General features: G+C 38.5%; 1 protein-coding gene and 1 pseudogene across 3 annotated transcripts in view; one reads left to right on the top strand and one right to left on the bottom strand.

Annotated features, from left to right (window-relative positions):
* Positions 1 to 5,640: 5,640 nt before the first annotated feature.
* Positions 5,641 to 27,018, top strand: part of Lrp12 (LDL receptor related protein 12) — a 91,672-nt gene continuing 70,294 nt past the window's right edge. For all 3 annotated transcript variants that reach the window (XM_029555201.1, XM_008851515.3, XM_029555202.1), the window contains exon 1: positions 5,641 to 5,869. In XM_029555201.1, the coding sequence (XP_029411061.1) occupies positions 5,791 to 5,869 (79 nt within the window). In that variant the 5' untranslated portion in view covers positions 5,641 to 5,790. The remainder of the gene's footprint in view (positions 5,870 to 27,018) is intronic.
* On the bottom strand, positions 19,564 to 20,256 carry LOC103748777 (annotated as a pseudogene).

Genomic DNA, 27,018 nt, shown 5'->3' on the forward strand with positions numbered 1-27,018 from the left:
ACAAGGGATACTGTGAAATGGCTTGCCAGAACCGGTCTGTAGCCTGAACTAGAGAAAGGCTTCTAGGGAGCTCATTAGCCATCCTGAGGAAGATGAGTAACATTCAAGAAGGGTCATCTTCAAAACTCTCATCCACTGAATAGGAAGACCAGACAGGAGTGAAGAGGTATAAGCCTTAGGCAGCCTAGCTCTCTGCCTGTGTGAGGCAATGATAAAAAGGGCAAATGTCCCCAGGAGCCTCATTCCTGTAAACTCTGGTCATTGAGAATAGAAGGTCAGCGCTGTTGGGATTCTAATCCCAGATGACTGTCAGCACAGCTGTGTTGGGTCTTTGCCCTTCTCTCCTAGTCACAAGCCAGCTGATTAGTAGGTCTCTACCTACTAATTGCCATTGATTGCCTTAAATCTCGCACTTCAAGGGGAAAGTGTATTTTATGCAAGTTTGTATCTGAGTGTATAAATTGGAGCTATCATCTCGTAGTGTTTGGGTTTCAGCAGAGCTAGTAACAACGTGGGGGAAAAAGTTGTGGTGACCAGCATGAAGTGCCCTAGTGACTAGGATCAGTGGACCTAATGCTCTAAAGTGCTTAACTCCTTTTTCCAATTATTTAATTCATTTTACTGAATATAAGAATAAAATTTTCATGCTCAGATGTTTCTGACACAATTTCTTTCCCATTCCCTGCTGTGTGAGTGAGGCTGGCAGACTACAGGAATCTAAAGGCTTAGATTGTTCTTTTCTATCACAGCTGGTGCATATTCAAAATGAAAACCCGCCTGGGTATTTCCAAGGACAATATCCTTTTCATGACGAGGCTGGAGTAATCTGTTCTTTAGTAGAAATGACCTCTGTTTTCATGGCCTCATAACTGAGCAGTTTCATGATTTGATACATTCTTTTGAGATCAGAAATATCTGTCACAGATCTTTTCTGAAGATTAGGGCAATAAGCAACCTAGAAGTCTCTGATCTTCAAAGGAAACTACAAATGACTCCAAGGTCACTAAGAAAAAGTTAGCACAATCAGGAAAAAAAAAAAAAAAGACTGATGCTTCATCTGATTGATTCTTGTTTTTGAATTTTTAATGAAATAAATATTTCAAAATGACTTTTCCATTTCAAAATAAATCTATAAAGGCAGATGTCTATTTCACCTAAACAAAACTCAAGGTAACATTGGTTACCTTGAGGAAACAAAAGGTAGAACATAACCATATAGATTTTGTTTTAAATTGTACAATATTAGATAACGACTGCTTTGATTATGTCATTTATGTTTAGTATTAGTAGCTGCCACTTACTGCCTACTCTGTGCCCAACTTCACATACAACATAGTAGGTTCACTACATGTGCAGGCTCTAAAGTCAGACTGCCTAAATTTAAATGCACACCATTTACCACCTGTGTCATCTCAATGAAATTATTGAACTCTATTTGTTCATTTGAACACTGAGGATAACAATAGTATTGACATCAGAGGACTGTTTGAAGATTAAATGAACATGATACCATAGGTACTCAATATGTATTAACAATTGCTATTATTTCACTGGAAGCATGTAATCAAAGAGGCCACATTTCACTCTCATTTTATAGGAGGGAATATAAAATAAAAGAAGTTAGCACCTAGATCAACTTCAGCCCTGTTAAACACCTCAGATCTCCATCTTTATCCACTACAACATACTATATTTGTTAAATACATTGGGAACTTCATAAATAAGTTATGTATGCCTGAAATTACAAATATTTCCCTAAAAAGTCATTAGTTTGTCATTACAGTTGCCAGATTCAGTGCTGAAGGGCTCAGAAGGACTTAGGATGAGATTCCCTCCTACAGGAATTTCCAGTTCATATACACGATCAGTTATGAGAAGAATTTGAATATAAAGATTTGGAACCTTGCAATTAAGCAAGAAAAAAGCCTCAGAGTATTTCTAACAAACAATGTGTGTAGCTGACTTTTTTTTCTTTTTCTTGATGGGGTGGGGAGCAATGATTCCATGTCTACAAAAGAAAATTGCTATTGAGATTTTAAGTTCATATAGGCTTAATAGTCTGATTTTACATACATGTTGAGGTTATGGAGACAAAACTAAACCTACGTGAATTTTGACTACTTAATGTAGAACCAGTATTGTGCTTTGTCTAGTTGGTACAATGGTAGGCTGTTAGGGCACAGAACATAGTAATAATCACAGTAAGTGTGCTAGGGAACTAGTATATGAATTTCCTAGATCAATGACTCTCATTTGCTACCTTTTGTCATTTAATTCCAATGAAAATTACAATTTGCCTAGGAAGAGACCTCGTTTTTTTTAATGGCAATCTTTAAAAGTTTTCTTTTTATGTTATCTATATTATTCAAAGTTTGTTTTCCTTTTAAAAAATAATAATCCTTTGAGAAGAGCTGGAAATTTTATTTTCGTTTGATAGTGTGCCAAGCAGAAAATCTACCATCATCAATTTTCTTTCCAATAAAAGATGATGCTTGGGGTGGTAGATTTAAATTCCCAGGCTTACCTCAGTTTTTATGAGATCCTAAAATGCTACCACACAAAATCTGTTCTACAGTGGGTTGAGATGAATTTTTAATCCATGACAAGAGTACAAATTAACCCATATATAATGATAAACAAGGAGAAAGAGAACTTGAAAATCAGAGAAGAGGATTTATGATTTGAGGGCATGTGTACATAAAGTTGAAGACTGTGGCCCTTCCAAAAAACATTAAGGGAACAAGCAGCAGTCCATATACTTTTCCACTCCCAATTACACATTCTTGAGAAGGCTGAGACTCATTTGGAAAAAAATTAAGTCACAGTTGCTCTCATACATTTTTCTCAAAATTTTAACAGTTCACACAGTTCTTTAAGAATCCATAAACATATTCTCCCTATAAAAGGTACATGAACACAAAACTTTCAAATAATATCAAAAGGCATTAAAGATCACTTGAAACCTATTTATGGATACAGAGGACCCAGATTAAGAACAATATGGAGCTGGAGAGATGGCTCAGCAGTTAAGAGCACCGGCTGCTCTTGCAGAGGATCTGAGTTCCATTCTGAGCACCCATATTGCAGCTAACAACCATCCGTAACTCAGGTTCCAGGATATGTGACCCCCTCCTCTGCAGGCATTGCACAACACAGGTGCACTTACATGCATGCAAGCAATACACTCATCCACATAAGGAAATAAAACAAAACAAAACAACTTTCTCATGAGACATAGCCTTAGAACGACTTACTGGATTCTTTCCAATGAGAAACATATTTCTTTGAATGTGCTAAGATAGGCACCTAGAGCAATGTTTGTTAAAGTTTTACAAGTTTTATTTATTTGTGTGGTTGCTTTGTGTTTCAGTGTTCAATGCTCTGGAGCACTTCAGATTTTCAGGTTGGAGATTCGAAGCTTGTATTTGGTGAGGGATGTCCCTGAGATTATTTCAAGGAGGTACATGAGAGTCTTTCTTTGCCAATTTATATATCTGTGAGTCTGTTTTTCTTAATATACTTCAACAAAACAACGTTAACAGATTGGACACAGAAGCAGATACAAGAATCCTGCTGTTTTTAGGCAGATATTGAGATTTGCAAAGAGAGAAACCATGCCACTTTTCTATTTGTGTCAGAAAATAATATAAATTTGTATTTTTAAAATAAAAAATATTGAAAAGTTTTAATTTCTAAATAGTAGTATCAATGGATATGATCCACATGAAGTCCTCATTAAATTTTAAGGATGCTAAAGGGGCTTGGATACCAAAAAGCTTCATAGAGAAGCTGAGCAGGAGTGGTGGATGGGTGGCAATGAAAGGACTGTCAGTTTTATATAGGCACTGTCTCCTCTTGAGAGAGTTCCTTGAATGGTACTAGATGGGGTGGGGAACGGATGCAGACCAATCTACTTTGTCTCTTGGCTTGTGGTCTGACCCAAACACAGCTGTTATGGCAGCACAATTAACAGAGATTTCAAGAAAAAAGCAAGTGGAGTTAAAACAAGGAATGACATCTGTAGACTGTTGAATCAAGGACACAAAGACTGCTTTCTCTACAGAGAATGGAATGCATTTTCGGAGTTCAGGATTTTTGCTTCTTGTCAGCTTATAAAAGATTTATTGTGTTAGATTTATTATTTTATGTGAATGAGTGTAATGCCTACATGTCTGTAAGGGCACCCGTGTTGTGCAATGTCCACAGAGGTAAGAAGAGGTGTCAGATCCCCTAGAACTGGAGTTATGGACGGTTGTCGGCCACCATGTGAGTGATGGGAACTGACGGTCCTCTGCAAGAGCAGCCAGTGCCCTTAACTGATGAGCCATCTCTCTAGCCCCAACTGTTAAATTTTGTAATTCTTCTCAATAAAGTTTTTCTTTTATCTTCTGTAATACAATTTTGGGAGGGGATGTTAACGGGGTCAAATAGGCAGAAGATGCAGGAAAAGCCTAACTACTCCTTATATTAGGCATATGTTAAAATTTAGCATTTATTACGACGCATTAAGCATTGTGCTCAACCTTCCTGCAGCACGCTGGAAAAGTCTTAGGAATAGGAAAACAAAAACAGTTGCAAACGATTTACTTGCTACCTTGTTTTGGGGTAACTTAACCTCTCCAAGTCTCATTAACTTATCTAAAACGTAGATGATAATATTTCTCTCACAGTGTTGTTAGAGATTAAAGAGATTATCTGTGTCAACAGGATAGCAGTGTATTGCGGGTCCTCAATGAATAGCCAACAGTGCCTGTAAAGGGCACCAAAAATCTATCATAAGATAATTCCTTGTAGACCAAACACTTTTAAAACACGAAGCAGAAGGTATGGTGTCTCAGTGTCGCTACAGACATATTTAGAGGTGTATTCCGGAGATCTAAGGAAAAGAGAAGGTCATACTTGGAGAGATCCTTCGTACTCTCCGACCCCGGGGTCTACCCCAGCAACCCGGCATCCGAGGCCAGCGGAGCCCCGATCCCGCCGGGGTCAACCCCCCTGCGGCTTCCCTTCCAGCCCCCTGGGACTTAGTCCCAGCACCTTCAGCACAGGGTCCACACCGGGCTGCCCACGTGGACCCACAACCCGCCCGCTGCCCTAGGGGCGTACCAACCCCAGCCCCAAGCACAGCCGCAGATCCTAAGTGGGGCAAGCGGAGTGGGGGTGAGGCACAGGAAGGAACTTCCAAGTTCTCAGCCTCCAACCACCCACTTTTCCCCACGCGTGGCCGCCTTAGTCTCGCTTCTCCCTTAGGGGAGCCCAGCACAGAGGCCCCCCGACTACAGAACAGCTCCGCCAGAGCGCCCCAGCTTCCCAGCTCCGGGAACCCCAGCCCCGGCGTTCGAGCGCTCGCTCATCGATTGGCACTGTCTCGCTCCTCCGACTCCAGTGGTTCCCGGAGCCTCAGAGAGTCCAGCCGAGCGCGGGGCGGGAACCAAGGCAGGCAGGCCAGGGGATCGCCGATCGCACGGATGAGCGCGGGTGCCGGCTCCGTCTGGCGGGTGGCGGCGCCGGCTCGCCTGTACAGCGCGAGGTCTGAGCCCGGCGTTCAGCGCCCTCGTCGTCTCGCGCCGGCGAGTACGCCGCGTGTCCCCGTCCCCCAGGAAGGCCACCCCGCGTGGGGCTGGTGCGGCGGAGGCCGCGCCGCTTGGAGGGAGTGCGCGCGGGCGGCCTCGCCCTTCCCCCTCCGCCACCGCGGAGCGCGCAGGGAGCAGCCGGGGGCTCGGCGGCGGCGTCTGGCCCCAGCTCCTCCTCCTCCTCCTCCATCTCCAGCTCCTTCCATCTGCTGTGGTTATGGCCCGTCGCTGGAGCACAAAAGAGTGTCTGCGGCGGGGATCGGCGTGGCTCGTGCTTTTCCTTGCCGGGGTGTACGGTAAGTGTCCCGCTCCCCTCGTCCCGCTGACGGAACAAAGCTGGGGCAACCCCGGGGACCGCCAGGCCTCCCGGACCCGCTTCGCCTGGGGGACCCTCGGGGACACCCCTGTCGCTGGCGGGACAAAGAGCGGCGCGGTGCGGCGGGAGGGCTATCCCCGCGCCGAGGTGCTGAGTCCGCTCGCTCTCCGCCAGCCCCTGAGGCGTGGGAGAAGATTCGGGGTCCGGGTCGGGGTCCCCCCGGCGTACTGACAGACTTCCCGAGTCAGGCGCCCGGGCCCCAGCGGGCCGCTGCTCCAGCACTCGCTGCCGGGCACACCGGTCCTCACGCACAAAGACGTGGGACCGTGGGACTGAGGAAAGGGAGGTCGCCGGCGGGACGGTCCTGCCATCACCCCCCCCCCCCCCCCCCCCAGCCCCCAGCCCTTCCGGAGTCTGGAAGTTCTCAGTGAAATGGCCATCGCGCTGGTCCCTTTGGTCCCCGCTGCCTGCCAAAGCACCTCGCCAGCTGCTTTCTTCCCAACCCTCCACCGCGGTGCCCCAGGCTCTGTGGGTTCCGGGCGTGTAGAATCTTGCTGTTCCCCAGTAGCTGCACGCGGGAAAAGGCCAGAAAATAGTTTCCAGCCCCACCTCAGTCTTAACCTCTTGGAGCGTACATGTCTGCCCTGACTCGTAGTTCAGTTGTCGTTTTATCCACGTCCTCCACTGCTGTTGTCAGTTGCCTTATTCCAGGCTGTGGATCTGGTTAGGGGTATTCCGTTCTGGTTAGGAGAAGGCTGACCGATGACTGTGGCAGGACTGGGCTTTATACTGTATTGTTTAGAACTAGAGCCAAGTGGAATTAACTAGAAGACATTTTCATCACTTGAGACCTGAGCTCCGCCTCAACTTCATTCTTAGTTCATCAGTTAACTCCTTGAATAGGTGTTTCAGAAAACAGAGTTCATTTTTCCATTTTGCAGTGTTGCTTTGTTATATCCAGAAAAAACAATTAGAAGTTACCACTCTTTGGTAAATTTTACTGATTGAAAACCCTAACTCATTTTCCACATATACTGATTCACTAGTATAATGGTGGTGGTACTTGGTGCTAGAATGCTTTTAACATATAATTCCCCAACAAGGATCATCCCTTTTAAAAGCATTACCTGTGGAATTGAATATGATGGTGACTTTCAAAGCCTGAGAATTCATGCTACTTGAAAAATATAATGGACTTAAATTGGCATTTACTGACAGCCAAGAAATAGTAATCTTTTCAGTGTAATTCAGGGTGTGTTGCTCACCTATCTGAGTATTGTTTTTGTTCCAGGGAGGAGGGTGGTTTGATTCACATTTGGTGTAGCAATTGCCAATGTTGTCCTTGTGTGGGACCAGAAAACCCAGCCCATGACTTTTGATTGTTAGTTGCATCAAGTGGCTGCAAACCCTGCTAGACTGATGACTTGTGGGTTTGGGTCTACACAGAAATCAATAAGCAATTCTGTTGTTTCTTCTAACCGGGAGGTGAGTATAGTTTTGCTCCAGGTTTGGTATAATGGCCCAGGAGAAAGGAAAGTGAGAGGAATCTTTAATCTAGGGTGATTAGGACTGTCCAGTTATATATGTTCTGCACCATAATCAGAATTGAATTTTGACATCTTGAAAGGTAACCTGCAGCTGTAATAGTTACATATCATACATATGTATCAACACATACATCTATGTTGTCTGATCAGACTAGATAAATAGACTCTTTACCTATGCCATTAGTGTTTGAACTAAAAATCTTTTGCCTTTAGGGATAAAAGTCTGAAAACCCATATTTGTCTTGGTGTGTTCTTTTGTACTAATATAGTGGCTTTCTGGTGGTGCTTCCCTTTTGAGTATGTTCAGTGAGGTGTGGTTAGTAAAGACTGAAACTCCCTTTTCCAATGTTGTGGGACTACATTTATAAAACTAGCAGGTTGGGGCTCAAGAGATGGCTCAGCGGTTAAGAACACTGACTTCTTGCAGAAGACCCAGGTTCAAATCCCAGCCCCACATGACAGCTAACAACTGTCTGTACTCCAGTTCCAGGGGATCCGACAGCCTCTTCTGTCCTGCGTGGGCATTGCACGACACAGGTGCACTTACCTACATGCATGCAATACATACACACACATTAAATAAATATAATAAAATATTTTTAAAAAACCTAACAGGTGATTATGCCAAAGGTTGATGTTTCAAGCGACACAGTTTCAAAGTATAAGAAAATAGTAGGCAGCGAGCTGGGAAGAACATTAAGCTGTATTGGCAGAGATTAAAAACAACAAACAAACAAACAAAGCCGGGCGTGGTGGCGCACACCTTTAATCCCAGCATTTGGGAGGCAGAGGCAGGCGGATCTCTGGGAGTTCGAGGCCAATCTGGTCTGCATAGCAAATCCAGGCCAGCTGGGGCTACAGGGAGACCCTGTCTCAAAAAGGCCAAAAAACAAAACAAAAACCTTCACCCTGAAGCTGGAGAAATTCTCCATACATCTGAATTTATGTGTGTTTGTGTGTATGTATGCGCATGTACACATTTTTCATCTCATCTAGATGTGGGTTATATTAGTGAAAAAATCTGTAACAATACTTAGGATATGTACTTGCATAAGAACAGTGAGGTGTGGATGAGTGGACTATGTCGTATTTATGTATAATGGGTACATTCTGAAAGAGCCACGGCCTATTAAGAACAAACATTGGCTGTAATTTATGCAAGCGAATTTGAGTATTTTTTAAATTATTTATTTAATACACATGATTAGAAGAAGCATTTCATTACAACATTAACATGTTCAATAACAATTTCCAGAGCAAAGATGCATCTCTTTCAAAAGTGGCTGTAAATTTTTAGGTTCACAGTTGAATTAATACAGTTATACAATATTGAACTCAGTATAAAACCTGTAAGACATAAAATTGAATGAGGTCTTAACTTTTTAAAAAGATCCCCATTTCATTTAAAAATACACTGTTTCATACAGAAAAACGTATTTTTAATGCTACTAACACTTAGATGTTTGCACATGCATCTCTAATCTTTATCTGATTATTACTAGCCAAAGTTGGTTACACTCAGATCCTTGGCACCTGAGTATGAATATAAAGTCATCAGGTAGATTTCAGAGGTAATGTTTTTCACCTCTACTAATTAACATGAAGCAAATTTTTATGCTTCTTCCTCAAGTATAACTCACTTTTTACTTGTTGATTTTCTTGATGTATTTCATACAGAACATCCCAAACAATCTTATTCATGGCACCCTCCCATAGCCTCCCCCCCACACATGCACACACTGGAGGCCATATACCCTGTCATCCCTGTTACTGTCCACTGTATTATTGGCACCCCCAGCCGTTCCCCAGTGCTTGTCCATCCACTGAATCCAGTCAGCCTATCTAGAGTTCCTTGTTTTAGGAAGATCAGCTCTTCCTCATCTAGCAGCAATCAGTTGCCAATATTCCTTTAGATATGATTGGGGTCTGCTGTTCATTTTCCCAGTTCTATGCTGGGTTACGGTCTGGAAGTTGAATTTGAGTATTTTTAAAGAAAGTAGTTTGGTGATTGGAGAGATGGTTCAGTCGATAAAGAGCTTAGACATGAATTCCATCCCTAAGGACCATATAAAAAGTTGAGCAGGGTGCACACACTTGTAATCCCAGCACTGGGGAAGAAGAGACTAGGCCAGCCAGCCTGGTCTACTTGCCTATCTCCCGACCAGTGAGAGACCCTGTCTTAAGGTAAAGATGGGCAGTATCTGATGAGCAAAACTGAGGCTGTCCTCTGACCTTCACACATACCTATACAAATATAAACATACACAAAGTATTTCCCACTCTTTGGACAGGGTCTTCCTGTATCCCCAGCCAGGCCTGGAACTCACTGTGTAGACCAGGCTGGCTTCAATCTCAGAGAGCCACCTGTCTTCCTCCCAAGTGCTGGATTAAAGGCATGTTCCACTATGCCTGTAATACAAGTTTGTTTGTTTTTTTTAAGTGGCTTCAAAAATAAGTAGAGGGCCAATGAGATGGCTCAGTAAATAAAGGCTCTTGCTGCGTAGTCTGGTGACTTGATTCAATCCCTAGAATGGAGAGGTTGAACGAGAGAACCAACTCCACAAAGCTATCATCTCACCTCCACATGTGCTCTGTGGCCCTTGCACACCTGCACGTAAATGCCATGCACACACAAATAAATATAATTAGAAAACTGTGTAAAACAACAGGATACTAGGAATAACTCTTAAGAGGTTAGATTTTCTTAGCCAGTTCTCGGGGAATTCCAACACTAATTATTTACAAAGTTACTCTTGCCTATTAAAACTGTAACAATGAATCTCTGAAACAGTTCATATACCTTTTAAAAATCCTTATTTGGTGTTTAGACTCTTCACATGACCTTTAATTTTCAAGTGAACTATGTATGATATGTAACTATTACAGCTGCAGGTTACCTTTCAAGATGTCAAAGTCTCATTTGAACTTTAAATTGTATAAAAGTATACGGTGGGTTTAGATTTTACAATAGCCTACAGTTAGTGTTTTCTGAGGTAGTTATCCTTGGACCAGTAATTACCTTTCGGGAGCTGCTATGCCTTAACAGCTTTGAGTGTGCCTAAGAGCAGATGAAAATAAAGGCTGGGCTGTGCTTTCTTTGGAAGCTTAAAGGAATAAGAACATTAGTGGTGGCATTCCAGAGATTTGCAGGGTATTATCCTGTCTACTGTCAGGGGAGAAAGTGCTGCTCAGTTTCTCACCGTTGATGTTTTCCTTTCTCAAGTGTGTGGAAGTTCCAAAAATCTTTCTCTTCCAATCATTGGAACGTGTTAGGTCTTGATTCTCCCCCAAACCAATTTGGCAATTGTTATTACCATTACTTTATCCTTTCCTGTCTTCCAGATCAGTGCTTTCTAACTTTCACTCAGTCTTATTCATGAAGTACATTTCACCTTGCTTTCTTGATATATATAGAGAAGGAAGCAGAGATCAAAAGGTAATACCTCACTGTCTGTGACACACTCGGGTATTTTCCATTGTTTATTCTCTTTCCCTCCCACCTTTCCTTTCTTTGTTTGCTGGTCTGGACCCCATAATCTGGATCCATTAATAGATTGTAGTCTTTTGTTTGATGAGCACTGCCCTAGATGAAGCCTTAGAATGTAATTTAGAATGCCTGTTGTGCTTGTGTATGGTTTTACAATAACCTTGAATAGCTGCAGGTGGTTAGTTTTTGGTTACCTGCTGCCAAAGCATTGCATGGCAGTAAAAACTCATCCTGACATGTATTGACTGACCTGTAATAAAATTCATTTTTGAACCTTCTTTCAGTTTATTAGAGCCAAGAGTCTTTATTGCATACCTACTATTCTAGATGTTATAGAAGGATAGCATTATTCTATAGAATTCTTAATTTTATATTAATGGATTCTTTTCCCATAATTTTATGGTGTATTCAGCAGTACTAGAAAGTTTTCAAGTTGAAGGATAGACAAGAAGTTCCAGTTTTAGAAAGGATGTAGAAATAACTGGAACAGAAGAAAAAAAAAAGTAAGCTGATACCAATTACTCCTAAGAAAGTCAAGCTTGATTACATAAAATATGTTGAATAAAACTGAATTAATTGTTTAACATAAACCCTTCCTTGAGTTCAGAATCTAATTTATATCTCTATTAGGGAGAGTATGAAGATACTTAGTCCTTTCCACACAATTCCAGGAAGTTGTGTTGAGGTGGCTGTCCATATTCCAGGAAGAATATGAAAGAGATTTGAATGATGTTCAAGAAATGATTTAGAGGGGTCTTAGAAAGTAAAAACTCCTTTGATGAAAACCTAGGAGGTATATTAGACTAAACAGTGAGCAGCAGCCACTAAAAGAAATTTTTGACTAATTTTTTTTTTAGCTGGGGTCTTGCTCTGTAGCCCAGACTGGCCTTGAACTCACAGCATTCCTCCTGCCCTAGTGTCCCAAATACTGAGAGTGTGGACATGGGCCACCAGACCATACTGAGACTTCTTTTGTGAATAAAAGTTTAAGAAGCTCATCAAGAAGTAAAGGGTCTGTTTCTGATCTTAGGTATTTGGTTGTTACTTTATTGGTTTGTCTAAAAAATTTTATCAGCAATATTAACTGAAAAATGAAAGATGATGTAAGCAAATAGAAAATAGATGATGTAAGCAAATAGAAAATTCTTTGAAATGTTTTGACTTCAGAATTTTAAAGTGAGCATCAAGCTGTTCTTGCTGCAAGTCTTTATAGACAATTGAAGATTGTTCTGCATTTAGGAATTGAAGTTAAATTGATCTCTGATTTCTAAGGGTCCTTCCTTTTTTCCTTCTCTCCTCAATCATACCCCCCGCCACTTTTTTGAGAGAAGTAAAAATGCATACTGCTTATTAGCATTATATATATATGTACATGTGCACCTTCACACGCACACACATACACAAATATAATTTTGATGTTGTATTAGCTTAGGGAAGTCTCACCTAAGTTTTAGAATGGAGAGAAGGAACTAACATTTATTATATTAAGCTTATAGCATTTACTGTTATAGGTACTGAACTAGGGCATTGTTCATTGAGTTTTCAGTAGGATTCACTTAGCAGCTCTACAAGATCTCTTTCTGTCTCTCTCATTAACAAAAGACAAATTTGAAGCTCAGAGGACTGATGAGATCAGATCACTAGAAAGTAGTCATCAGAATTACAGCCTAACCCTCTTTACTTACTAATCTATTTTACAAGTATTTTCAAATGCTGATCTCTGGTGCTGTATTAGGTGCTGAGCGTAGTTTCTGTCCTTGCGGTGCTTATTTCTAGTCAGTGAATTGTTATAAGTTTTCCAGCAGAAACAAGGAGTGATTAGGGCTGGACTTTTTTGACAGGGGATGATTGTAAGACCTAAGCAATAGGTAACCAAGTTGGAGTTAGAGTCAGAGAGCCTTGCATAGGGGTGCAATATCCGAAAGGCCTCAAATCAGCAAAGCGCTGATATGGAAGAACTGGCATGTTACAGGCATATGAATACCATCACTGTAGCTTAACATGGTAGTCTATGAGAGGATGATAAGGTGGGGTTAGCAGGATACAGGAACTGATAGCTTTGGAGACCATGGTAAAGTCTGGATTTTATTTTAAAAATTAAGTATTAGAGAGGTTTAAGTGACATGATATAACTATATTTTGAAGAAATTGTTTTTTCTACTGCAGTGTGGAATATTGTGATGTAGGCAGTGGGGTGGTCAAGAAACTTTAACTATAATCTGGGTGAGATGCAGGTGTTTAGAGCAAGCTGGTTGGGATAGGTGCATGTTGCCCTGTTGGTGGATAAATAAGGCTACTTCCTCTTTCTTCACTGGAAGAAAAGGAAATATTGGTGCATTTGTCTGAATTTATGTAGGTTTGGTATTTATGCAATTTTGATAAAATTGCATGACTCTTACTATTTTCTTAAAGTAATATGACAGGAAATCACCAGTTGAGAATGAAGAGGAGAGGAGAAAGAAGATTGAGGGTTAATTCTTTTCCCTCCATTCAGTAGACTAGTTCAGACCCTTAAGAGAGTTTTGTTATTCAATCTAGAAAAAATGCTGAAAACACTGAAAGCAAGAAGAGACACTGTGCTGAATACCAGAAGGGATGCTGTGTTGAGAAATTTATATGGTGAATGACAAGAAGTTACAAGGATTTAGATCACTAAAAAAGAATTTAAGGGTCTATGGAAAACAGCTCTCAGGCTTGTCTTTTTTTGTGGTTGTTCTTGTTGTTAATAAAGTACTTACAGAACACAGCTTTCTACAGTCTTAGGAATATTTCAGGCAGGAAGCTGATGCTAGTACAGAAGCTAAATTTCAAGTGCCTTTCAAAAAAAAATTATTTAAGTGTGTGAGTGTTACACCTACATGTAAGTGCGCTTAATACCTGTGGAAGCCAAAAGAGGGTGTCAGTATCCCTGGAACTGGAGTTACAGATGGTTGTTAGCCACTGTGTGGGTGTTGGGATTCAAACTGGGTCCTTGCAAGAGCAGCCAGTACTCTTAACTGCTGAGCCATCTCTCCAGTCCCCTCAAATACCTTTTTGCCCAAATTTAATGCTTTAAGTGATCAATAAAAATTGCTTTATGTCTTTGGAAAAGTCAAGAATGTGTTAGTAGGTTAGTGAATTTCAGGAGAAATTCGGGAGAATAAAGTGACATTTTACATCTCTGTAGTTTATTTATAGAAGATACAGCTTCAGCAGATCCCAAAACTTCAACATAAATGAATCTGACAGAATAATTTTCTAGTTTTCTTCTTAAATATTTGATAACTCACTGCCCTGCCTAGTATCAGTGTGAAGTAAAATTGTTTTAAACCGGTGTGCCTACCATTGAAGGAGACCAACTTGATACTTGCATTTAATCTACTTGCATTTCTGTTTTTAGAGAAATAAAAATTATATTAACCCTTCAATATTTGAATTAAATGGAACACAGTAAAATGCTTAGTAGTTGGAATTTTCATTTACAGTTATGAGGAAGAAAAACTATAAGATGAATCTGTGTACCTGATATAGTCTGAAATATAATTCAGGTTCTTAAGATGGTTATTACTGGTTCTCATGACACTAGAACCATTTTATTAATAGAGTATTGAAATATTATTTATAAAAAAAATGCCGAAATTAATTCTCATGGCCAGTGTGAAATAGGACCTACGAGGAAAAACCAAGAATTTAGGATTAGTGACTTTGCTCCAGGCTTATATTTCTTCTGCTGTTCTCCTCATATGGGGCTCCAGTATTTTATTATTAATATTAATATTATCATTTCTACATTGTTGTAATAGCTGACAACTGGTCTTGGGTTGGTCTGTCATGAAACACATACTAGTCCGGGTGACTTTTCTAAAATGTAAATACAGGTTTGATTTGTGTAACTTTCTTGCTTTAAAACCTGACAAATAGGGCCAGCAAAATGACTCCACAGGTAAAAGTATTTGCCACCAAGCCTGGCAGATGACCTGAGTTCAATCCCCAACATCTACATGGTATAAGGAGAGAATCAACTCCCACAAGTTGTCCTTGACTTATACACACACACACACACACACACACACACACACAAATAAATAAATAAATAAAAGTTAACTAAAATTTTTTAAGTGCAAGCAAAAAAAAAAAAAAAAAAACCTTCGGCACCTCTCACTATTCTTAAAACATAACTCAGCAGCACCTTCCTGACGTGGTGGTTTTTCGCCACCTTACCTCACTGCTGCCCTCCTCTTGACTGCTGTGTCCCTGCTGAAGTGCTCATTGAAATGCCCATTTCTCTTGTCTTCTGGCTTTTGTATACACTGTCTCCTCTACTTGGTCTATCTACTCTCCTCACCCACTGTCTTCACTAGGTTTCCCCCTGCTTGTCTGTCTTTCTTTAGAGTCTGCTCCCATTAGGGAGTTCTTGGTTCCTCAAAACTAGGAGCTCTTCTTGTAAACATCTCAGATATAATGTAAACCTCCAATCTAAAGTATCTATATAGTTTTAAGTTTTCCAGTGGCCATGCTAAAAACAAAAATGAATGTTAGTATATTTACCATAGTATATCTAAAACTTTGAACATATAATCAGTAATGAATAATTATTAATGAAATATTAGGAATATTTTTCATACTGTCTTCAAAATCCAGTATAAATTGTTTACTTAGAGCTGATCTCAAACTAACCTTGTTTTAAATGCTCATTAACCACTTTGAAAATGTTAGTATCTATTAAAGTTGAATATAAATGTGCCAAGAGGCGGATACAGGAGTATTCATAACATTCTTTTTTGGTATAGTCCCAGACAAGAAACAACCCACACATATATCATCACTAGAATAGGTGAGTAAATTCTGTAATAGTAGAAAAAGAAATAAAATAAGACTTAAGTCTCAGGAGTCTCTAGTTGTTTGGGAATTGAAAGAATGTTTTTTTAAATAGGAGCTACGTGTATGCTTAATCCAATAGTAGAAATTAAAATTAAAATTAAAAATTGTTAATACCAATCTATTTAAAATGGCAGTAAGAAACATATTACATGTTACTACCGTAAATACATTGTTGAATAAAAATATGCCAAATGACAACTATAACTATTTTTCTAAGACAAAAAAATCTAATGAGAAAAGACTTGTTTCATATTTATGCAGATTATTCTAGAACTGGAGCTATATGTGTGAAACATACTTGGTTTAGTAGCAGACAGTACTTGTTGAATAAATGACTTCATTTGTCCATAACGGGAGCAGATTACATTCATAGGATTCCTAATGTTGAAGTATTTGGACATTTATGAGAATGCCATAGCAAGCTGGTAATGGTGCATTTTATGCCAGAATACATTTACTAATACTTTCTGGACTTTGCGTTTATATTTATAAGGTCAGCTTGTTGTCTGTCTTTCCTTTCTTCCTTCGTTCCTGTCCTCTCTTGCAACCTAACCTCTCCAAGTCTCCTGCCTGATGTTCATATCTGTTCAGCTGTTCTTTTAGATACACTCTTTCATTCTTGATTTCAGTGGAGGGGAACAGTCTACATGTTTTGGTGTCCTGGTTGTGATTATTTTGCCTTGTAAGACTGGGAAAGTTGTGTTTATGAACAGTGTAGTTACTGGGATGAGAGTGAAAATGAATGGTTTTGTCTTAATAAGAGCTGGTAAGAGAATGCTGTCATTCCTAGTGTGGTTAAACTTTATTTCACTGAGCAAGGTAATAGAGATGAGCCTATATGAAGTAGATTCCTTGTTATGACTAGAGCTTAGAGGAGATGGGCTGGTCTCAGAGAACTAGAGCTCTTATCTGAAAGGCAGGAGCTCTGGGGCGAAACAGAAACAAGAAGTGTGAATTGAGCTCAAGTCGGGGTTAAAAGTCTCTTAAATCACAAATGACCTTCAGGCACAGTGTACCTGTTTTATATATTCAATACTGAATAGTGTAGTTTCATTAAGTACAAAACATGCAGTTTTCTCTCTAGCATTGCTATAGGTTTCTTAGAGCACCAGACAAAATGGTTGGCTGTAATTACAGGCCACTTGAAAAATACAAATCAGTATAGATAATAAAATAAGGGTTGACTTATTTTTTTAATCTAAAAATTATATTGTCATATAATGTACATATTTATAGGGTATATGTCATAATTGGGTACATGGACATATATTCAATAAATAACAATCAGAGTAATTACCATTATACCTCTTTAAACATCTATTATTTCTTTGTGCTAGGAATCTTCTAGTTCTTTATAAAATATGTAATTAATTGTTGTGAACCGTAGTCAGCCTGCTGTGAACATTAGAAGTTATTCTTCCTGTGTCTGTAGTTTTCTAAGTAATTGCATTTTGGTAGCCATTATCAAGCCTCCGTCTAGAGTGTTTGATTTGATTGTTGTGTATGGATAGTTAGAATTCTAATTGGAATACAGGATTTATCTCTATTTTTACTTTATTATTTTATTTTTAATCTCTAATCCATCTAGGTGAGGTGGCACACATTTGTCTGTAATCCTAACATTCAAGAAGTAGAGGCAGGACAACACAGCAGACAGTAGCAGGGAAGACAGAGTAAAAGGGCTCAAGGGGGAGGAGGCAGCGGCTATGAGAGAATGCCATCTGGGAAGTGAGTATATAGATGAAGAAGATAGTTTGGGATGTTCTGTATAATATACACACAAAAACAACAAATTAAAAACATGAGTTATATTTGAGGAGGAAGCATAAAAATTTACTTCATGTTAATTAGTAGAGGTGATAAACATTACCATTTAAATCTACCTGATGACTTTATATCCATACACAGGTGCCAAGGATGTGAGTGCAACTGACCATGACTAGTAATAATCAGATACATAGAGATTGGAGACGCATGCACCAACATCTAAGTGTTATTAGCAAAAACAATGAGTCTTTCTGTAGGAAACAGTATATTTTAAAATGAAATGGAGATCTTTTTTACAGGTTAAAAAAATCATTCAATTTTGTCTTACAGGGTTTATACTGAGTTCAATATTGTATAACTGTATTAATTCAATTGTGAACCTAAAAGTTTTATAGCCACTTCTGAAAGAGATGTATCTTTGCTCTGGATATTGTTATTGAGTATGTTAAAGCTGTAATGAAATGCTTCTAAAAAATAATTAATTGAAAAAAAAAAAAAGGCAGGAAGATCCAGGAGTTCAAGGCCAGCCTGGGCTATATGAGACCCTGTCTAAAAACAAGCACACAGAAAAATCTCTGGTCTAAATAGGGAGTTAGCTTTAATAAACAGACATTATTTTTTAAAGATTTATTAGAACTCAAGAGCATAGGCTGTATGCAATATGCCTTTGGAAGAATAACGCCTTATTTTTTTAGTTTCTTATGTCAATTTCACAGATTTATGATTTTCTAAAATATAATCATTTCGTCTATATTGTATTTAGTTTATGATTATCACTTGTTTTTTTGAGCAGATTTATTACAGGTTTCTCTGTTTTGCATATTCATCTCCAGCTCTTGGTTTGGCTTCGTGGTATACTGATTTCCGTGTTTTCAATTTTATTTTCATAGTTTAATTCTTTGTTTATTTTGTTTCTAGCTTTAGAGATGATTAGCTTGTTAATTTTTAAATGTTATTTTGCAGAACATTTACTTTGTTTTCTTTTGTTGTAAAGTTTTATGAATGTCAATGCATGTACAGATTACAGCACCAAATTTTGGATACAGAACAGTTCCGTCACCCCAGAATCCTGCCTTCTGCTATTGCTTTATAGTTTCACTGTCTGCCTACACATGATGATCCTTGAAAATCGCTGATGTGTTCATCATCAGAGTTAATGTCTTTGAGAATGTCATATAAATGGAATTGTATAAGGCTTAATTCCTTTAATTAGCAAGTCTTTGAGATTCATCCACATTATTGCATGTTTCAGTGGTTTGTTCCTTTTTATTGTTAACCAGTATACTATTATATGACTACACCTCAATCAGCCCACTTCAGTAGTTTCCATTTTGGGCCATTCTAAATAAAGGTACTGTAATATTAAACGTTCATATATAGGTTTTGATCATAAGTTTGAATTGCTCTAAAGTGAATATTTAGGAGTAGGGTTGCTGGGTCCTAAGTTTGATAGTATATACTTAAGTTTAGGAGGTAACACCAAGCTCTCTTCCTCAGTGGTTACAGTTTGTGTTCTGACAAATGTGTGTGACAGTTTCATAGATCTTCACCAACTCTTGGTAGTCCACATATTTTTTATTTTTGTCAGTCAAGTTTATGTAGTTTATTTTGTCACTCAAGTTTATTTCAATTTGCATTTTTAAATAACTAGTGATGTTGAACAGCTTTTCACGTGCTTTTTTGCCATCTTGGATGAAGTAAAAATGAGGAACACTTATTTTTTTTTTGGTCTTTACTAATGATTTTTTGAGCAATCTTACTTGCATTTCCTCTTGAATCTATAGCTTGTCTTCTAGATAGTGTCATTGACAAAGCAAGTTTTACATCTGATGAAGTTGAGCCTATTAAATATTTTATTTTATGAAGTATAGTTTTGGTTATAACACCCTGTACTTAACCCCAGATCAGGAAGGTTTTTCTTTTTGTCAAAAGTTTCAGTTTTATATTATAGATTGAGATTTAATATTCATGTGGGCTTCTTTTCAGTTTCTTTTTATTATAATTCATGTACAACTATTTGTCTTCTGGTTTGCTGAAGCAGTAAGTCAGACAGCACTTGCCACAGTAATGTCTATCAAGGTGGCTGGCCTCGAAAACTCTAGCCCCACACTCATCAGAAGGGCACTTTCAATTAATTTTGCCATTTCCATTCACCTTCTAGTATTTCTAGATGGCGAACTTCACCTTCTTTCTCTTAAATTTATTTATTCTTTTTGGGAGTGGTGTAAGACTTCTTTTTCTTAGCCCCACCACGACATCTCAGCACAAGATAAAGGGTGGACTCCTTCTGAATGTTGTAGTCAGTTCATCCATCTTCCAGCTGCTTGCCAGCAAAGATCAGCCTTTGCTGATCAGAAGGAATGCCTTCCTTAGCTTGGATCTTGGCTTTTACATTTTCTGTAGTGTCCGAGGTTTCAGTCTCCAGTGTGATGGTCTTCCCTGTAAGGGTCTTTACGAAAATATGTATCCTGGCAGCAGTTCCACCTGCACTTGAAGAGAGGGATTAGGCCTGGGAACACGGAAGAAACGCAGGAGAACAACGCGTAGAGTGGCTGGCCGGAGACCTGGCCCAGAACACACACTCGGGTTTATTATTTTATAAGTGTAAGGTTTGTAAAGAAGTTCTATTTTTGCCAATGGTTCTAATACCATTTGTTGAAAGATTATTATTTCTTCTTTCAGTTGCTCTTGTGTCAAAGTGGCCATGTTGCCTGGATCTATTTTGAACTTTCCATTCTGTTCCATTGTTTTGTATGAATCACACTGACTTGATTAGCTTTCTGGTTGATCTTAAGATGGGATAGTGTAATCTTTCACTTTGATTCTTTGTCAAAATTTCCTGACTGTTCTAATTCTCTTTCCCTTCCGTATACATTTTAGAATTGACTTGTCTTTATCTGTACAATATTCTGCTGATACCGTGTTAAACTTCTAGATCTCACTGGAAAAGCTGATGTCTTTACTACATTATTCTCTACTACCTGAATACAGGACCTTTCAATTGTTTAAATCTGTAATATCTTTGTTTTGTGGTTTTTATTACATTGATACTGTGTTTTGGTAGATTTTTTTTTCCTGTTTCATTTGAGGAGAATTATTGAAAATGACATTTGGCTGGAAAGATGGCTCAGCAAATAAGAGAACTTGTACAAGCATGAGGACCCAAGTTCAAATCCCTAGCACTCATATAAAATGTTAGGCATGGCTGTGCATGAGCCTGTAACCCCAGCACTGTCAGGGGCAGAAAGAGGAGGATTGCTGGAGTTTGCTGGCCACCAGCCATCTCTAAGTTCAGTGAAAGACCCCTTGTCAAGGGAATAAGTCAGGGTGTGCCAGAGCAGGACATCTAGCATAGTCCTCTGGCCTCTGTGCTTGTGCATTGGTGTGCATTTGCACACACGTGCATATATCATTCACACAAAGATAAAAAAAACTGAAATTTTTGGAAAATGAAAATTATAATATTTTAAAAATTTGGTTTCCAAGTGTTCCTTGCTTGCATGTATGAAATATGAATTTTTCACTTATTCTAAGAGAATTTCTATATTTGGGGGTGAATTTAAAAAAAATTTTTTTTAATGTGCATGAGTGTGTTCCCTGCATGTTTGTAAATGCACCCGCACTGTGCAATGCCTGCAGTCAGAAAATGGCATTAGATTCCCCCGAAACTGGAGTTATAAGATGGTTGTTAGCCACCATGTGAATACTGGGAATCGAACCTGGGTTGTCTGCAAGAGCAGCTGGTGGTCTTAACTTTTGAGCCATCTCTCCAGCCCCTGGGGTGGATTCTTTTTTTTTTTTTTTTTTTTTTATTTGTGAATAAAGACTGTTTATCTTTCCAAACTATATGCCTTTCTTTTTTTCCCCATATTGCATTAACCAAGATTTAATATTGTGTCAAGTTGGAACTGTTGGGTAGTTTATATTTCTTGACTAATGTGAAGGTCTGTGTACTAGTATTTTGTGTGTGTGTGTGTATGTGTGTGTGTGTGTATGTGCATACACGTATGTGTGTTTTTAGTTCTTTTAGTTATATAGAGAAGACTAGCATTTTTAACTGATTCTGTAACTCTGTGTTTACCCTTTTGAAGAACTGTAGACTATTATCTAATTGGCAGCATTGTTTTAGATTCCCACTAGCATTAAAGATTCTCTACTTCCTTACCAGTGCCTTGTTTTCTGTATTTCTTAGTTTTATTAATTAATTTATTTATGGGCATGGGGCATATGCCTTGATGCACATATGGAGGTGAGAGTACAGCTTGCAGGAACTGGTTATCTCCTACATCATATCAACTGGGGATCAAACTCAGGTCTTGGTACTTGGCAGTAAATGCCTTTAGCCATTGAGTCACCTCTCCAGCACTGTTTTCTGTCTCTTTTGTTAATTTTGTACCCCACTAGGTTTTACATGAATGTTACTGTGATTTTGATTTGAATTTCCCTAAAAATACTAATGTTGAGGGTTGTTTTTTTTTCTTCATGTGTTTGATGGACATTTGTGTATATATTCTTTGGAGAAATGTCTATTCAAATCCTGTGACCATTTCTAATTGGTTAGATTACTTGCCTCTTTGTTAAGGTGTGAGAGTTCTTAGCCACTTTGGTGCATAATTTGGAAATGTTATTATTTTGTAGGTTCTTTTCACTTCCCTAATGTGTTCTCCAGGGCACACTGCTTTCAGTTTTGAAACAATTATAATTTATCTGTGTTTTCTTTTGTTGCATAGGCTTTTTGTGTTCTATCTAAGAATTCATTCCCTAATCCAAGGTCAACAAAATTTACTCCTGTGCTTTCGTCCTAAGAGTTGTGTGGTTTAGCCCTTATTTTTAGATCTCTAATCCATTTGTGCCTGTTTTTTAATATGGTACGAAATAGGAGTCAATTCATTCTTTCTTCACGTGATATCCTATTGGACCTGGGATTATTTGCTGAGAATACTTTTTTTTCCCCCATTTTATTTTCTTGACACCTCGCCAAAGGTCAGCTGACTGTAATACTGAGAGCTTACTTCCTACCACTCAATTTCATTGCATTTATCACTCTATCCCTGTCTTAATTTCTTTTGCTTTTCCTGTGGTAGAATACTATGACAAAAGCAACATCACATCCATAGTCAGGAGACAGAGGACCATGGATGCATCCTCTACTCAGCTCCCTTTCTCCTCTTAATACAGTCCAGGATCCCAGCCAGGGAATGATGCCCCCCACAATGCCAGGACTTTCCCTCACTCAGTTAATGAAATCATGATAATCCCCCATGACATGCCCAGAGACCCATCTCCTAAGGAATTATAGATTCACAACTCCTATGTTAGTACTATACTGATATTATTACACCTTTCTAGTGAGCTTTCAAATATTAAGGATGAATGATCCAATTTGTTCATCTTTTTCAAAGTTGTTTGGCAATTTTGGATTCCTTAACTTTTCATATGTATCTTAAGTTTTATTTGTCAGTTTCCAAGGAGGCCTGGCACCTGGGATTTTCATGGGATCACATTGCATCTGTCCAGCAGTTTGCTGAGAATGGTTCTTGCCAGCTTTAGTTCTGATTCATGAGCACTTACGTCTATCTTTGAATAGACATTCACAATTCGTATTCAAAAACATTTCTTTCAATAATGTTTTATGTATAAATTTTGCATTTCTTTTGTGAATTTATTGCCATGTGTATTAGTTACTTTTCTATTGCTGTAATAAAAAAAACTATGACCAAGGCAACTTATAGAAGGAAAACTTTATTGGGTTATGATTTCTGAGGGAGAAGAGTCCGTCATGGTGGGAAAGGCATGGTGGCAGAGGCAGCAGAAGCAGAAAGCTGAGAGCTCACATCCTAAAGTTGTACAGGTAGCAAGAGAGAGAAATTGGAAATAGAGCAAGGCTAAGAACTCTCAAAGCCCACCTCCAGTGACGTGCTTCCTCCAGCAAGGCTGTACCTCCTAGACCGCCTCAAATAGTGCCACCAACTGGGACCAAGTATTCAAATACTTGGAGCCTATGGGGGCCATTCTCATTCAAACCACCACACTATCTTGTTTTTCTTGCTGTTATGAATGGCATAATTTGTTGGTAAATGACATAATTAATTTGATTTTTAAATTGTTAGTGCACAGCAATACATTGTTTTCTTATATTATGTCCTTATTGAACTCTTACTAGCTCTAATATATTTGGGGGTTTTTAATCTGGGATTTTTATATACAAGATCATGTCATATCTGCAGACAGAAAGTTTTACTTCTCTTCCAGTGTACTAAATGACTTTTTATTTTCATGCATGTAATTATCTTGACCAAAACCTTCATCACAGAATGGAACAGTAGTAGCAACAGTAAGCATTTAGATGGTTACATCTAAATGATTATAGGAAACATTATTATGATGATGGAAGGTGAGTACGTGGGAAGTTATGCTATTTTGTTTGACCTACGAAAATAAACATGAAATGTTAAGATGTGTGCCAGAGCACTTGCGTTGCAATTTCCAGCCCCATTCTTAGCAACTATTTTCACTCTTAAGCTTTCTTCTCCCTTTTTCCTTACTATTTGTTTTGTTTTTTTCTTAAAGTTTTTAATCAGGATGAATTTTATTTTATTGAAGTATGGTTTTTAATTGTTCTCTTTCTCTCTGACTCTTAGACATGCTTATGTGTAGTGATGCTCATCCGACACCAGATCTGCTATCACTTTGATCTTTCTAGATGCCAGAACTGTGAAAAAATATTTTCAGTTGTCCAAGCTTCCCAATTATGGTATATTGCTAGCCAAAATGAACTAAGATCCATATATAAAAACACATCTAAATATATAAACACTCAGTAATCAGAAAACTGCCTCACTCACAGAATCTGCTCTGTAGGTATTTGCTATGCCTTAAGAAGTAGCAGAAGGCAAGGGATTGATGTATAAACTCATGGTGTAACAATAGCTGTGTCCTTAACATAGTCAAAGGGCTTTATTTCCATTGTACATATGAGGAAACTGAGGCACAGAGAAGTTAAGTGACTTAGCTTAAATCATAATTTTAAATGGGAGGACTAGGATTTGAAACCAGATAACTTGGCTCTAGAATCTGTGCTCTTTAAAACCAAAAAAGTTTAATTGCAATATTTTTAAAGTAAATTAAGCCTCCTAAAATATATGCATATTTATTCATAAAAGAGGTTTAAATAGAGTTACCCTATAATGAAGGGACAGTGCTGACCCCAGACACCATAGGCTATCACATAAAAACCCAGTATCAAATATGGGCTACCTCCTTCCAAATTGTGGGTCAGGGGATTCCATAGACCCCTCTGAAACATTATAGGCTATTGTACTGCTCTTGATTACCCTCCGGAACTTGACCATAAAACCTTATTGTTGAAGACATCACATACTTGAATCATAGAATGTAGAGAAATCACCCCATGCCAACATGGAAGCTTTATCCTTTCTGGCTAGCTTCCATAGTGCTGAAAGGCTCTGTGCATGCTACGGGGGGAGAAAATTCTCATCAGTCTTACCTAGCTGTGAATCATGAGGGCTACAATAAGGACCAGCCTGACAAGACATGCCCACTTGTGCAGTGGAATCTGTACTCTAACCATTGCACTGCTCTGCTTCTTGGTATTTTTACTTAGAGACCTCCCCAAAATTGCTGCAACTTTGTAAATAAGCTGGTTAATTCTTCTTGATTTATTCTTTTTCATTTATTATTAGAACTTGCCTGCTTGTGAGCCTACTGATAGATGAGCCAGAGATGCTAGATTAATACTGTCTTCTGAATGCCAGTTTGCTAGTTTGCTGTGAATTGAAATCCGAAGTGGCAAGATGCTTACTTATTGGGTTTTTATACTAACTCCCCCACAAGGTTTGCTATAAAGCTATTAAATGACTTACACAAATACTTTAACATTGTTAATTTTCTTCTTCCCTCAAAAGACAACATATAGAAACAGTAATTGGATAGCTAATAAAATTACAAGATTAACTTCAGAAGCAGTCAGAGAAATACCACCAGCCAGCTTAGCAAATAAGTAAAAATCAGAATCATTAATAAACAGAAAACAAGACTGACTAGGGCTCAGTGAAGTGAGCACTCATGCCTGGCTAGTAGAAGTGCTAACCTTTGACTTACGAGTTTGGGGAATTATTTGACAGATTGTGGACATATCTTCCTTTTGTTAACTATTTCCTTGATGGTGACCATTAGATTTAGAGTTAGTTCGTATTTATAAACAGTGCTGTAATTAATAAGATTTTGTTCACTTTTGTTTGCTTTTTTGTATTTCCCTATGATTGAGTCATAAAAATATAATTACTGGGTCAGAGGCTGGAGTGTTTTCAAAGTTCTCAATAAAAATAGTACCTAATTTGTATTGAATGCTTGTCTTGTGTTAATTATTTCTCTGAATGCTTTTTATGTACCAATTCATTTAGTGTTTTCACCAAACTCAAAATGGACCATATTCTAACTCTTAAAGTAAGCCACCGAGGAACTAAAATTTTTTTTCACACAAAAAGCTGGGATTTGTTTTCTAGAAAGATTTTACTATGGCAAGTTTTTGCTCATAAAGTTTAAGATTATATGTTTTTATATTTTTTAAATGCCTTCCAAGTTAAATATTGCAATAATAGCACTGTAGCAGTGAATGGAACCAGAAACCATAATTATGGTTTCTAAATACCATTTATCACTGAAAGGATCCAAGGATCTTCAGGTGGATGATTGGTTCCAGTGTGGTACAGAAAATACATCAGGTGGCTGTGCAGTTGTTTTTTGTTTGTTTGTTTGTTTGTTTGTTTTATCAAAAGGCTAATATTTCATGGCAAAAGGACACAGAGGCCAATTAATATAAAAGGTTCATTGGCCAAAGATGAGAAAACTTGAGCATCAAACCAGTCATGAAAACAGTTGGTTGTTGAAGTGTACTGAATATATGAAAACTTAGTTCCTGGTATCACAATTACACACACCATTGTAACAACAAATTAGTGAATAGAGGATGTTCTCTCTGCTCTGAACATAAACAACTATGAGAAAAGAACTGAAGGTTTGTCTGTGTTTCAGGATAAGCAAAATACCATTGAGGGAAAGTTTTTAAAGTTGTTTTTTTAAATTGGAATGCAGCACTCTGTTGTCTTTTGTCTGGTTATTGCCCTGAAGTAATAGAGTAGAATGGCTGCAGCACAGACTGGATGACCATAAAGTCTAAAATATTTATGATCTACTGAAAATGTTTGCTGATACTTGAGCTAGATGAGCAAAAATGACACAAAAAGTAAGCGATGCTGGGTGTGGTGGTGCATGCCTATAGTCCCAGCACTAGGGAGGCAGAGGCAGGCAGATCTCTGTGAGTTCAAGGCCAGCCTGGTCTACATAGTGAGTTCTAGGACAGCTCAGGCTGAGACCCTATCTCAAAAAGACAAAAAAAAAAAAAAAAAAAGTAAAAGAAAATATCCTGGAAAAAACTCTGTTTTTGAA

The sequence above is a fragment of the Nannospalax galili genome, unplaced genomic scaffold (assembly GCF_000622305.1).
Source record: "Nannospalax galili isolate Female #2095 unplaced genomic scaffold, S.galili_v1.0 scaffold284, whole genome shotgun sequence".
In the NCBI taxonomy this organism is placed as follows: domain Eukaryota; kingdom Metazoa; phylum Chordata; class Mammalia; order Rodentia; family Spalacidae; genus Nannospalax; species Nannospalax galili.